Below are 14554 nucleotides of genomic sequence, written 5' to 3'. Positions count from 1 at the left end.
AAAAAAAGACAATTTTAATCTATCATTTTACAGACTTACAACCTTTGTCGTGTCAGTCCTACTTCTTTAGTACGCATTTTGGGTACCGCTTGTAACCATTTGATAAATCCAGTCTTTACTCTATTTCTAAATGAAATGGCTAATGATAAGCAACAAAAAATGGCCAATCGGGCAACTGATTTCTGAGAAATGTCAACTTGTATGATGGCTCAGAAATAAATCTAAAAAAACTTGCTGGATGCAGAAAATAAAAACACAAAATAAAAAGAAAGGTAAAAAATCATCCCAGAAAACAAAAGAACAGGCATAACATCAAGCTGATGGAATTTGTACTGCACCTTCTTCCTGCTTTTGGCTAATTTCTGGGCCATCTGCTTAGCGTGGAACAAACAGAGACAGGAGAATAGTTAGAGAGGAATTTACAGAGACTCCAAGTCAAGCAGGAATCTGCATGCTAATGCCAGGGTTCTCAGACTACTAGCTGTTCTAAACTATTCTCTCCTTGGATTAATTTCCTCCTTTTCTTTTTCTAGCTTAAAAAAATTTAAAATACCATGTTTAGCACAATTACTTTAAAAAATTAAAGAAACAGCACTGAAAGAGTCAGGAAGACTATAAAAGGGTTTTTTTCCCCATTTAAAACGTTACTCACAACAAACATGGTGTGTTTTGTGGGTTTGTTTCTTGTTTGAGCTCCTTTTCATTTATAGCAAGGTAAACCATGAGGTTACTTCTTTTGAACCAACACCAGAGTAAAAGGTGAGAAAATAGTCTTATCCAGTATCATTCCAGCTTTTTTCAGATGTAAAGAACTTATATTCAAGTTTCCTAATGCTCTCACACTGAAACAGTCTTCAAAAAATATCCTCCCAAAGATGACACCATTTTTTCGTGGAAAAACAAAAATACAGAAACTAACTTTCACCTCCATTTCCTCCTCCTTCTATGCAAATATGCCCACAGCAATGTTAGCATGGCGTATATGGCCAATAGATTTTTCTGTGACACCTGCACAAAGATATACCCACGCTACCATGTTTTTCCAAGAAGGCAGTGGAGCATGTACTTCAGTTCCACAAACACCTCAAAACAGGTTCATGTCACTAAGTAGTTTAATTGGTTTACATCCGGAGATACATGAACCCACTGCAAGAACCGGATTCCTTATAGGCTACTAATGTGGCAACAATAACACCACAATTAAGCATCATTCTTACAGTCTTTAATGCAAACCAAGGTAAACTGAACTTACGGACCTGCTGACTGAAGAAATGCAATACTCACCAGGCTGACAGATATCCTTTTACTTCCAACGGTAACGGACACTTTTCTAATTAAATTTACAGGTGTTCTTGTGGTGGGATGGAGGCTTACTATTACAGTCTTCATAGAGGTTCATAGCTAACTACGTTTATGAAGAACAAAGCAGAGGTCTGAATCACAACACACATCAGAAGTTTTCTACTGATTCTCTCAACTTAAATCTGTCAGGTTTCAGCCAAACAAATCTGAAAGCAGCTAAGTAGACTTTTAGACCATGATGCTTATAACAAATATAAACACTCTCAGACCAGATTTTAGTCACTTTTTTCAAACTAAGAAATATTTGATAGCCTGGCAAATGCAAACTACTCCAAAAGCAATTAGAAAGGTCTCATGCTTCAGGCTCTTAATTAAATTAATTGATATGGTACTTAGAAATAATATACTCATATTGAATAACAACTGCCTGCCAAACACTGGGAATGGGGGAGACATTAATGAAAAAGAGCATTTTAGCTGCTTTCCAAAATCAAGCTCCTCTTCAGATAATTTCCTTTCCTCACCAAACTTTACAGTGACGGACCTTACAAAAGAAGAAAAGCAGAAGCCAAAAAGAAGAAAAAGAGGGGAAAGAAATCCTTGACCTAAAAGTTTACAAGTCAGAATCAAAGATTAATTGAAATGCACTATCACTGAATTTACTGGAAATTCTGCTCTTGCAATGGAAGAATCTTCTCTTAGCGGTATTTTTATTCTTTTAAGAATGACTTTCAAATATTTCATAAAACTAAGGTAATGATACAGAACAGCCAAGTGATTTAACATTGCATAGAAATGTCATAGAAGAAGTTATGGTCCAGAAAAAAAAAAAGTCCAGATAATTCTATGCAAGACACTTTACCAGACAAATCCTCTTTATCCCCTCCAATGGACGGGGCTGCCAGAGCAAGCGCAGTTGTGAACTACCCATCCACTAACTGGAAGACTGAGGAGAAAAAAGATGGGGGATGGCAGCAAGTTCCTTCCTAGAGCAGAAAGTCTGTTGTCCCCATTCACACAACAAACTGCCAGGTTCACTTGCAGAATAATTACGAAGCACTGCAAGTGGAATCAATCCCCGCAGACGAAAAGGATGGCTCCCACAGCCTAGAAACATTCCCTAGGCTGCACCATCATCAAAACAACCTCTGGAAAAAAAAAATAAAGAGAAGAGTGATTGTCTTAGGCGATTCCCTTCTAAAGGGAACAGAGGGCCCTGTCTGCAGACCGGACCCACTGCACAGGGAGGTCTGCTGCATGCCTGCGGCCTCAGGGAAAGATATCACTAGAAAACTTCCTTCCCTGGTGAAACCCACAGATTATTACCTTCTGCTAGTGTTCCAAATAGGCAACAATGACAGACAGAGGAGGACTGAGGGCAATTAAGGTCTCTGAGGCACTTAGTAATTCTGTGATCACCAAGTTATTTTGCTAAATTAGAAACTACTACTCTGAAACTACCTAATCTAAACAAAATTTTTTTAAAAAATGAAAAAATACAGAAAATCCAGGCTTTTCATTTAAGGTATATGAAATATAACTATATATCTAGTAGCAATTCCCCAAATCATCAATTGTTTTAAAACAGCAAACTTCCACTTTTGCTACAAGGATGTCTTAAGCAAGTTAAATGCATTTAACCTCTACAAAAAAAGGTACTGCAACTCAGTAAACACCCAATTACTACTGAGTAGACAAAATTTGCAGAAAATTGAACTGTTTTCACATATGGGTTCTAACGTAAATTAGATTCAGTAATTAAATAGTTATCTAAAAATATTCAAACCTGCCACAGCTCAAATCTGCTGTTGAAAACTAAAAATGCAAGTTGAAAACTAAAAATGCATGTGATACAGAACAATACAGATCAGCTGTGAATCGTAACCATGAACATCAACTTTTTTCTTTCAAAAGTATTATGGATCCACTCTAGAGTAAAATGTGAAAAGGTATTTATTTATATGCTATCTAAAGACATGAGACTACAGTCTGAAAACGCTGAAATACCACTTCTATTACTGAAATACCTACTAGTGGAAATACGAAATAATTATATTTGATGAATGTTCAAAATCTGTTCATATTCTAAACTAAGGAATATGTGGTCTGAAGGCTCTGCTAAGAGGAAGCATGATAGGGATTATTAAATTCAAAGGAACACACTAATATGGAAGGTATATGTACACAGGAGATCTCAAACGAAGCTCTTCCCTCCTTTTCAATGCTCTTAACTTGAAGTGTGCCAATTTTTAGGAGCTCATTCTTAATTCATTACCTTGGGTTTCCGAAACTACAGAAAAATGTTTCACATGCAACACATAACACACTGCAAACACGAGTGGGGCGCAAGTATGACAGTCATTGTGTGAGCAGTATTTTACGCTTTGGGGCTAAAGGTATCTCACTCAGTGATGAATCTGGCAGCAGGAACTCCATCTGTCATAATGAATTTCTCACTTAAACAGTGTAGCTGTCATGGTTATCACCAACAAAACCATCTAAAACCAAGCCTAACAAACCCAAGGTGCAGGGAGGTATGTTTACACTGCCTGAGCTTCATCTAGAAGCAGAAAAGCATTAACTTGCAAAAAAAGCATACAGTGGTATTGTGTGCCATGCAGTAAGTCAACAATTTTCTGAAATACACTTATGGTTTCAGAAAATTACGCACACATGCTAAGGTTTTACCAGGTCAACAAAGCAAATACTTGGGCCTCGACTCTGAGTCAAATTTACTACAACCAAGAATATGCATGCCTGCTGATTTATACGGATGTATAAATCATGGGGTTTATGGGCTAAATGAGCTAAACCAGTTTCTTCTATTTTGAGGTATAGCAGTGCTGAGACAACAGAATCCTCAGAAAGAACTTATTTTTTTAATGAACTTCTAGATAATACATTTAGTATCGGAGAAAGATTCTACACTCTTATACTCCATAGACCTGCTCTGAATCAATTCTGTTCCAATTTTCTCTAACACATCCTTTCAATCTTTGTCTACCGTGTACTCCCATGCAAGCTTTATTTCCTAAGTGCAAACTCTGTCCAGCTCCAGACTCAAGTTCAACTCCTGATACCAGTTTCTATGACAGCTGATGCTATCCCTTCCTTTCAGCCTGCAGTGATGTGTCCCTCCTAGACCCAGCCTCACTGAAGCCTTTATTTCCCTCCCTTCTTTACCTAACCTTGCATTCAAACCAATATGCACCTAAGTGTCAGGAAAGAACACAGGGAGACTACTAAACTGACAGACACAGCTTTTCTTGCATCCAGAGCAGGAAAGAAGCAGACTCTGTAAAGGAAAGCCTCCATTGTACCTTTGAGAAGAATCCACAAAGACCTGTCAGAGTTCAGAAAGCTGGGTGAAAAATCTTTAAAAATGTCCATAAATCCAGAGTCTCCAATGAACGCATATAAACCATTATTTTACAAAAGGCTCAGTAGTTGCTTCAGTTTGTGGAAACTTCTATAGAAATGGCAGAAGATGACTTTTCTTAAACAAGAAGGCTACATCCATGCTTCCTCTAAAATGCTAGAAGTGTTCGTGATTTTCAGAGACAATGTTATAATAACTCATGTATTTGAATATTAGAAAAATTACAACTTCTGGAAGTGTCTCGACAGTTCTAACTGGAGCTCCCCTGTGAAAGTTTCATACATAGACCAAACTGAACTTACGTATGAAAAACACTGGAAGGAATAATAACAGTGGGAAGCATCAGCTGACAGTAATAAGACAGTGCTATTGGCCTTACTGATAACACGCTGTCTCTCTTCCTCCCTCTTTTATACAATTGCACATAGAGTCTAAGTTGGAATCCAAAAGAAACTACACAAAGAAGAACACACAAATATTAAACTAAGGAAAACTTTCAGATGAGATTGTGTTGGTTAGCTGAATTAGCAAAAGATGAAGCTATGTGCTTACCACCCAGTCATGTAGGGGTAGCGCAAATATTACAGCATCCTCTACAATTCTGCAATACTTCATCCATACACTTCAATTTTGGTTGACAATGTCATCATTGCCCATTGCTTGTTGTGGCCTGCATAGTGGGCATTTCTGTTTTCCAAACAGACAAAGCAAATGGACCAGATTCCAGGTCAAATTCTTTTTCTTCATACATCGCTGTACCATCCTAGACTTTTCTTTTTAGATCAGCTCACAGCTGTTACATGGTGGAGAAACTAGTATCCACAGTAGGGTGAGAAAAAACTGCCGACATTACCACCGTAACAGCTCCATCAGGTGCCCAGCCAGAAGCAACTGTAGTACTTACTAGTTATACCCTAAACTTGTTTTCCCTCAACACCCAGGTAACATATAACTTAGACAACCACTCAGTTCAAATTCAGGCTTACAGTACATGGTACAAGCATTACTCTAGAGAAATAAAATGATCTGGTAATCTTTCCTTATTGATCTCGTTCCAAAAGCAGCACTAAACAAGATTTATTTTGCAGAAAGAAAGATGAGGCACTTAACCTTTCTGAAACCGCATATAACCCCTACATGAAAAAAGCTACTGCATACTAAGAAGTTCATATCTGCAACCTTAAGGCACCCGTAGGAGAAGAAGTGGTAATTACTTCTCACCTTGATCCTACTGACAGCTTCCTGAGCCTGCATCATCCTCACATTCTTGGAGGGAGTTTTATCAGAAAGGAGTTGAGTCGAGCCAAGGTAATTGGCCGCAAAAATTATTCCATCAATTAAGTCTTCAGGATCACAAGGTCCAGGAACTGTAACACAGAAAAGCAGTCCCTGAAGAAAATCATTCTGAACCACTGCAGTACAGTAGCACTCTGACAACTTGAGCCTGCACCTGATGGCTGTAAATCCTCCTCTGAAATACTTCAGTTTAGCATGATGATATGGCAACCAGTACTTTCAAAGGTACAAAACATCAAGCAAATGCTCTCAACATCTCTCTGGTAAAAATTGTAACTGTTAACTCAGCCTGTCTCTCACTATAGCTCACTCTTTTGTGAGCAGCGATCACCCTGGAGCAAAATAATCTCTCTGGGTTTTCAGTTATACATGGACAGACACAGTTACTCAGCTTACCCCTCAGCCACCAAAATCAGCCCTATAATTGTAAGTCCAAGAGTCACAAAGAGAAGGCGGAAGAGTGCAATTTATCAGCAGCCATCAGCCACTTGCTCATTTATGTGTTAGCCATAGTTAGTACAACAGGCAGAGGAACCTCCTGAGGAATGCTTTACAGGTAACTCACCTAACCAAGAAGAGTGATTGCTCAATTAATCAAAGTAATTTTATAAATACTGTCTCCACAAGGATAATGAGGTAGAGAGTTAAATAAAAATGTTGTTAAAATACACAGAACAAGGGCTCTTCTGATGACAAAACAACTCTCGGTCCCACAGATTCTTAATGACCTGACTCCTATCAACTTCAGTGGAAAGTTAGAGGGCGGTGAAGTGATCAGGGCTTAACAACACAAATCCTTATGAAACAGCACTTATGATCTGTGTTTTGATATTTACTGAGTATATCTAAAAATGTACAGGTAAAAATGCTCAAATTTAACACCTTGCTACATGTTAAAATTGTCATGATCCAAAAGGGAGGCTGATTAACCTAAGCAGCTTCTTGTTTTCGTATAGGTATGGAAAGACAACTGATGGTCAAGACAAGTGAAAATACAAATCCTCTGAAAGAACGCTAAGGGTAAAATTGTCCACATTTTATCACCCAAAAAACAAACTGACCTTAGGTTTATCTCTTTTCCTCCAAGAACAAAGGAAAAAACTTATGACATCAGAATGCAGGTTTTGTTAGTTCAAGGGGTATGTTGAGATATAAGATGGGGCTTAAAGTTTAATATTACTCAGAATGCCAGTTTTGTTGTAATTACAATCAAAAAAGGAGATTAACAACCACTCAGAAATGCAAGTCATTAAGATCAAAATAACAGAAGAAAGAGCTGGAGATAAGTATCACACTGAAATTATACACACAGACATATAGATGTATAAATCTTATAAGCAAGTTGTCTTCTTCATGGTTTCTTTAAATATGAAAATTTATCACTAGTAATTTTAAGATGCTCATCTCTATTTGGCAAAATTTGTTCAGACACTATGTATCTGGAAAACTGTCAAAATGAACAAGTCACTTGCAAGTACAAGACTCAAATAAATGGATTTTTTCCTTACGGAAATTTGTGCATATGAAAGGACTACACACCTCCACACTCTTCCAGTCCTGAAACCATACAGCATGTGAAGTCCTGCTATTTGTTACTCTACATGTCAAGGCTCTAAATGTTACCTCTTCCAGCACTTCACTATATGGTATGAAACCCTTCAGTGTAAAACCCTTTACAGTACCATTTCAGGTCAAAACATAGAAACTATAAATATAGACTGACAAAAGTGTAGATAAGACTCCCAGAAGGAAGCATATTGAAATCAGAAAGAGGTATATGCTCCATCTTCCTCAGAGATGAATGCACAGACAACAATGCTCTTTCTAAGAACCTCTATTACCTCTGACAATGAAATTACTATCTGAAGTGTAGCATAGATGCTAAAAAGTTTTCTCTTGGACCACTAATGCATAAAAATAGAAAATCTGTTCTTTTAAGAAATTTTGCACTGGACCAACATCTAAGAAAATATTAACTTACAATTTTGGGGTTTTTTTTTTAAGGGGAGGAGAAGATTTAAGATGGCCCCAGATAGACAGGACTACCAGTAGGAGATTAATTTCATTTCTAAGAGAGATTCCTCATTGCTTCAACATCCCAAAGTTCAGATAGTTTTGTAACAATGCATGAAATTTACATTAGTTGATATTCTGGTCACAGACTCCAAAACATGGAGTTCATATACTGAAGACTAATCAAATAATCAATTTGTAGTCTAAAGAGAATGACCATGGAATCATTTAAACATAGTACACTGTAAAGCAATCCAAGGAATTCCAAGACAGTCCAAATGATCTATTACATCAACTATATTTCTGGCATTTCATCAGGCATATGGAACAGGAGATATATTCATCAGGCATATGCTGTCAGGAGAAGAAAAAAACCCAAAAACTTCAAATTTTCTGCTTCTGTCATGTTCTCAGTAACAAAATAATGGGGTTTTACAGCATGCAGTCTTCCTGTACCACAGGATGCAGACTCATACAAAGGTAAAAGCAGTTAATGTAGTAGGTAACTTCCTTTTTCACATTGTTATGAATACACTTAGCATTACTGCAAGCACAACCTAAGACAGGAAGCACTATTAATTTGATTAGAGGACAAGCAGCTGTAAAGCAGAGCAGATCTCCTCTGGCAGACTTGCAAAATAATTAAATTAATTAAATTTTGCGAATTAATCCAACAGAGATTGGATTGAGTCTGCCAATCAAAATCAGCAGTGGAGAGAACAGTACACTTTTCTTGCCTAACCTATTTTCCTTGTCCACACACATTCACATTTGTTGTATAAATACCATAAAAAACTAGTAATTTTTTAAGTGTTTCTGATGAAAAAATGGAACTGGGACGGAAACTATGAATGAAACAAAAAACCAAAAAGGCTCCATGTTTCTGAACTTCTGAAAGAGCATATCAAGATTTAACTCAGGTTCCAGATTGGACACAATTTAATCAGAAAAAATATACAAATAGATTTTATATAGATATGAAAAAAAAATACATACATATATATATATATATCAGCTTTTCTATTCAGCAAATAACAACAAAGTTTCATACGTTATACATACTGGAGGGTTTTGGATATGAAAAAACATTTGGAAATTGTAGAACCTTACCTTCAACATAGGTTGGAAACGAAGCCAAGCTTTTTCTGGACTGTAATTAAGACAAAAAGGATTTCAAACAGAACACAGCATGCACAAGTATGCATTAAAACTTTATCCATGCCAAAAAAATAAAAAAGTAAATAAATCATAGTTATTAGCAGAGGAAGATCACCTTTTATTAAGATTCATCATTACATGTAGTGTTTTTCAAACTCTAAGCACCTACTACAATTATATTCAATGTATTCTGTTTGTGTCTTTATTTTTCAGGCAACGTGCTAGGCCCAGTTTTCAGTTACTTGTTGGTGTTCAGTAGTGTATTATAAACTGTCTGCCATTAGATGCTTTGCTTTTACTAACCAAGAAGTATTTATGAAAACATATCATACCTCAAATACACTGGATCTTTCAACTACAAATAAATACATGCAGGAATATACAAAACTATGCTATACTCTTATTATTCATGACTGAAACCATCAACCGAGTCAGTTATTCATTAACAAAATCCTGTTATTCATTAGGACTGCTCTTAGATGTATCCCTCATATTAATACAGCCTACAAAACCCTTCCTAAATTTTAAACTGCCTAGGTAGCAACCTGCATTCTATGTGGTAACTGAATTCACTAGCACTTCACCGCCTACTGTGTTTACACTGAACTGAGCCTAAAACCACATCTAGTAGATTTAATTTAATAAAAGGTGGGCAAATAAAAGAAATCCAGACTTGCACATGTAAACACAGTCTAAAGTAAGACCTTATTCCAACTGCAATTTTATGCGGAAGACTCAGTGGCTAACATTTCAAAAACCTCAAAGCTACAACTTTCAGTGAGTAGGACTCACCATTTTGTTATAATCAATAACATAAAACACACAGGAAGACTTACCAAAGATAATTCTGAGTGGCACTATACAGATGGCACTAGGTATATTGAAATAACTGCTGCTGGCATACGTGCTGCAGATAAGAATTTAGAATACTCCGAGGATTAGAAAACTTCAGTGAATCTACAACTGATTGTATTAGCACTAACTCCTCCAATGACTGCTTAACATAGTTTCATTGAAACAAATCTATACATGATTGGAATAATGCATAATATCTTAGAGAATTTCCAGTATGTTTCCATACAATCTCCATTGAAACGTATGTTTACATATTAGTCTCCTTTACTACATGCAATTTAATAGACTCTGTATATTAGTGGAAAAAAAACAGGTAAATTAGGAAGGTTACAGTTATGCGACAGGCTGAGTAACTAACCTCAGGGAGTGTTTTCCATTGTAACAAATAGAAAATGGATGTAACAAGTAATATTTTTCAACCAATGATGCTTGTCTTCCTATAAAATAAAACAACTCATGAAATAAAAACAAAAGGGGTGTGACACAGGCAGCAGAGCCTGTGCAGCCTTTAAGTACTTGCTGTTCCTTACGAAAATGACTAAGCTGTACTGCAAAATCAAGAAAGCTCTCCATCAGAGATTGTACTAGCATAAAGATGTCAATAAACAACGATCTCCTGCCGCCAAAGCATTTAAGCTGCTGTGAAGACACTGACAAGCCTTTTCAGATCCGTAGCTCTTTTATCTCTTCAGATGAATGTTTTTTACTGGACCACCTATCCATATAGACATTAACAATTGTTTGTAATTACTGTCGATGTAGTGCTAAGAGGGAGATTTAACCACTGGACCCTGACACGCCTCAAGGAAAAGCCTCTACACACCAGAGAAAGCTCACTCATATAAATGCACTTTCCAAAATACTTTTATTTTTTTAAAGAGTGATCAAAGTCTGTAATTATAGATGTGGCAACCATTCAACAGTCTGATTTGGTGATGTAATCTGACTTCTTTTTAATCTTCAGATTAAAAGAGTGGTGTAATCTTCAGATTAAAAGAGTGGTGTAAACTGCAATCATACCTGCTTTTATTGCAAAAATTAAGTTTTTCTGATCATCACTAGGTTGAAAGACATTGTACTAAGACCACAGGAATAGTAAAAGGTAAAGTTACCAACAGAAAGAAACTTACACCTTTTAATTTCACATAGCAATGAATAATGAAAAGTCAAGGTCATTAACATTTCATCACTCTTGTTAATCTTGCCGCCACCTACTACTATAAAATTTATATTTTAAAAAATGTCTTTACTAAGACCTAACAATCAGTCTCAAAAACTATGAGGCTGCTTTATCACTGTTCTTGCATTGCAAGTACTAGTGCAGGCATTATTGCTCATCTGATGGAAACAGTGTGACACATCCTACTGTGGAAACCAGTTTACAATATCTGACACTACATGCGAGCACGTTCTAAAAAGGTAAAGTTTTGGCATTATTTTGAGGATCCTGGAGTCAGGAACTGAATTCTGACTGTGAATCACTGGCAGGTCAGTTTGTACAATGACAAAATATTAAGCAGCATATATTACTACCTAATTAATTTCATTTAAGCAAGCTTTTTCATCTGTCTGAGAAACATTCTTCACTTTGCAGGAAGACATTCTGCAAGGAAAAATCAAAAGGGCTTCTTCTTGGGATATGGAACTGTAGCAATGGGTCCAGAGGAGGACTACAAAGACGACCAGAAGGAATGCAGCCCCTCTGCTATGAGGACAGGCTGAGGGAGTTGGGGTTGTTCAGTTTGGAGAAGGCTCTGAGGAGACCTGACCATTTCAGTACCTGAAGGGGATGTACAAGAAAGCTGGGGAAGGACTTTTTACAAGGGGATGTAGCAACAGGACAAGGAGAAATGGCTTTAAATTGCAAGGGGGAAGATTTAGATTAGACATCAGGAAGAAATTCTTCACAATGAGGTTGGTAAGGCACTGGCACAGGTTGCCAAGGGAAGCTGTGGATACACAGCTGGAGGTGTTCAAGGCCAGGTTGGATGGGGCCTTGGGCAGCCTGGTCTAGTGGGATGTGTCCCTGCCCATGGCAGGGGGGTGAGGAAGTAGATCGTCTATAAGGTCTGTTCTAACCCAAACCATTCTATGATTCTGTAATTCTTTTTCCCTCTAGTACGGAGGTGATGTTGGCTGTTTGGTGAATCAACACCTCACAGTGGTAACCGAACACCGTGTCAGAAGCGCCATGATAAAGTGTTAAGTATGTTAGAAATTCAGTCACCCAGCCAGGCAAGCATAAGAGAAAGGAGCTATAAATCAGCTTTTCGAGTTTCTTGCAGTTTTAGAAGAAAAGAAGGGATTGCACAGGTACAAGGGGACAAAGAAAATAAAAAAGGTACAAGCACCACGAATGAGACTGTGGCTTTTAAGAAGATTTCACTCTACCTCTTTATTAGTGGAAGCTTCTGCTGTACTGCAGCCATCCTGGTGATGTTGCCTACTTGACGATTCAGCACCCCGAGGTGAAGAGGAATCTGGAGATGGAGACTACACATGACAAGAAAATTAAATAATAATTTGAGTTACTAATGTAGGAATTCGTCTTTCACATTTTCCTCTAGCTTGGCAGCAGAAATAAGAGATGTATTGTACATGTTCTCCAGATCAGATTTCCTCATTTCTCTCCCTTTGCCATAAACAATTCACTGGAGAAACTGTTCCTCTAATCACATCCCAGTCATTCACAATCATCAAGACTTTTACAGCAGAAAAAGAGAACAGCATAGGAAGACAGTATCCCGAAATATCTAAATTTATGTGATCTGTCAGGAATTATGTTGGTAAAGGGAAAGAATGCTTTGGGAAAAGATATTCTGTTCACCGGCAATTCCTAATAAATGCTGGTGACACTAAAAAGCTGCAACGAGGTATCTGAAGTCAGGAGAAGAGGGGACGACTGTTCAGGGAATTTGACACTAGAATATGAAGTGTGGAATTAATTATGACCAAAATGAAAGAAAATACAAAGCCTCAACCAGCAGGCATTTTTGAAGGCCGATCTTCAGGAGTCACCTACAAAACATGACAAGGCACCTGCCAAAATCTGCATCCTTAGAGGAAGGTTTAGCATTTAGATATCTAAATGGGCATTTAGCCGAGCAGCCCTGGCATGCTACACTCTCCTCTGACACAGGGAGTTTGGCCCTAGTTTTGCCAGCTCAGCATTTATCACTGACAGCCAATCAGCCAAACACTATTCTGGTTTCATAAACAATTACATAACATGTCTGTTCTCTAAGCCAATGAGTCAAATTCCCTTCTCCCCCTCTTCCTCTTCAGCCTCATTCCTTTAAAAGGCCTATTTCTGATAATTAGTAAATATTAGAATTATAGTTAACTAATAAAGGCTTCCAAAGAGTTGAGACATTAATTCTGTACACAGATATCTCCTGGGTAAAAGAGCAGCCTTTGAATCTCCCTATATATTGGATCACAACTGCAGGGTAAAAAGGAGATACAGCTATGAAACAGTCTCTGACCACATGCAGCTGTGAAATGGTCCCTAGAACACTGTCACATGCTTGTGCTATCAGAATGATGGACTGCTCCTGCACTGCGGAAATTCAGGTGGGAGAGAGGCTCCCTCGACTTGCTCTGTAACTACCAGAGTTACAGTGCCACAGTGACTTAACTGCACAAATGGCAACTTCTATTTACTTAAGGAAATGTCCTCACAGTGCTCACATTCCCAATAGTTACATAGTATTTCCATATTAGGATTAAATATAAAAGGTGCATAATACTATAAGCTTAATAATGGCACCACGTTATTGTAGGACTGAGCTTTAAATAGTAAACAAAGTAAAACACAGCATATTTTAGCATCAACTGTTTCCACAAAAATAAAAGTAGTTTAAAATACATGAAAGCTCTCATATTCACACACTAAAGTGAGAACATTATTTAAACCAGTTGGTTGTTTAAATGAAGAAATTTTGCGCTATGGAAAGTAGTGCAAATGTAGTAGCAGTTACTGCAGTAGCACTACAAATACTTTTACTCAGCTATTTTCATCTATGAAGTATCTGACTTAAGCAAAATGACTACACAGCTTTCCATGTGCTCTGTTTGAATGTCTGTTCCATTTTTTCTGGGGGAAAAAAACAATACAAAGCCTACCAAATTCAAATCCTACATCCTACAAAGTCCTACATGACATGACAGCTGTCCCCAAAAGCATTTGTACAAAAAAGTTCAGTCTTTGAAGGATAAACATTCAGAGTTCTCTTCTACATCAAAATGCATTTTTAGAGCCACCACATACAATGTAAAAGGAAAGAATGCAGTCACAACAATAACAAGGAATATTTTGATACATTGTAGTGGGCAGACAACTTGCATAGCTCTACTAAACATTACTACTGAAGTCTAAAATAAATGCTCAGTGACTGCTTCATAGTCTATTAACAAAACGAGTTTTAGAAGCCCAACAAAAAGGCTGTTAGAACACCGTAAATTCATCTGAAGCACGATGTTATAACATACAGATGTCCATCAATGGAATTGCAAAGTGTTTTCTTAAGTGCAGCAATAAAAGAACTACCA

General features: G+C 37.3%; 1 protein-coding gene across 6 annotated transcripts in view; it reads right to left on the bottom strand.

The window, feature by feature from the left end:
• APBA1 (amyloid beta precursor protein binding family A member 1) overlaps positions 1 to 14554 on the bottom strand; it is an 88306-nt gene that overhangs the window by 15479 nt on the left and 58273 nt on the right. For 4 of the 6 annotated variants that reach the window (XM_054053867.1, XM_054053864.1, XM_054053863.1 and 1 more), the window contains 4 exons: positions 12395 to 12496; positions 9101 to 9140; positions 5903 to 6048; positions 339 to 371 (listed from right to left, as the gene is read on the bottom strand). In XM_054053867.1, coding sequence (XP_053909842.1) covers positions 339 to 371; positions 5903 to 6048; positions 9101 to 9140; positions 12395 to 12496 — 321 coding nt within the window. The remainder of the gene's footprint in view (positions 1 to 338; positions 372 to 5902; positions 6049 to 9100; positions 9141 to 12394; positions 12497 to 14554) is intronic. The other 2 variants (XM_054053869.1, XM_054053868.1) reach the window with 2 other exon arrangements.

Source organism: Cuculus canorus, chromosome Z, assembly GCF_017976375.1.
Source record: "Cuculus canorus isolate bCucCan1 chromosome Z, bCucCan1.pri, whole genome shotgun sequence".
Classification (NCBI taxonomy): domain Eukaryota; kingdom Metazoa; phylum Chordata; class Aves; order Cuculiformes; family Cuculidae; genus Cuculus; species Cuculus canorus.
The sequence above is the reverse complement of the archived record's forward strand: the minus strand, read 5'-3'. Positions and strand labels throughout refer to the sequence as shown.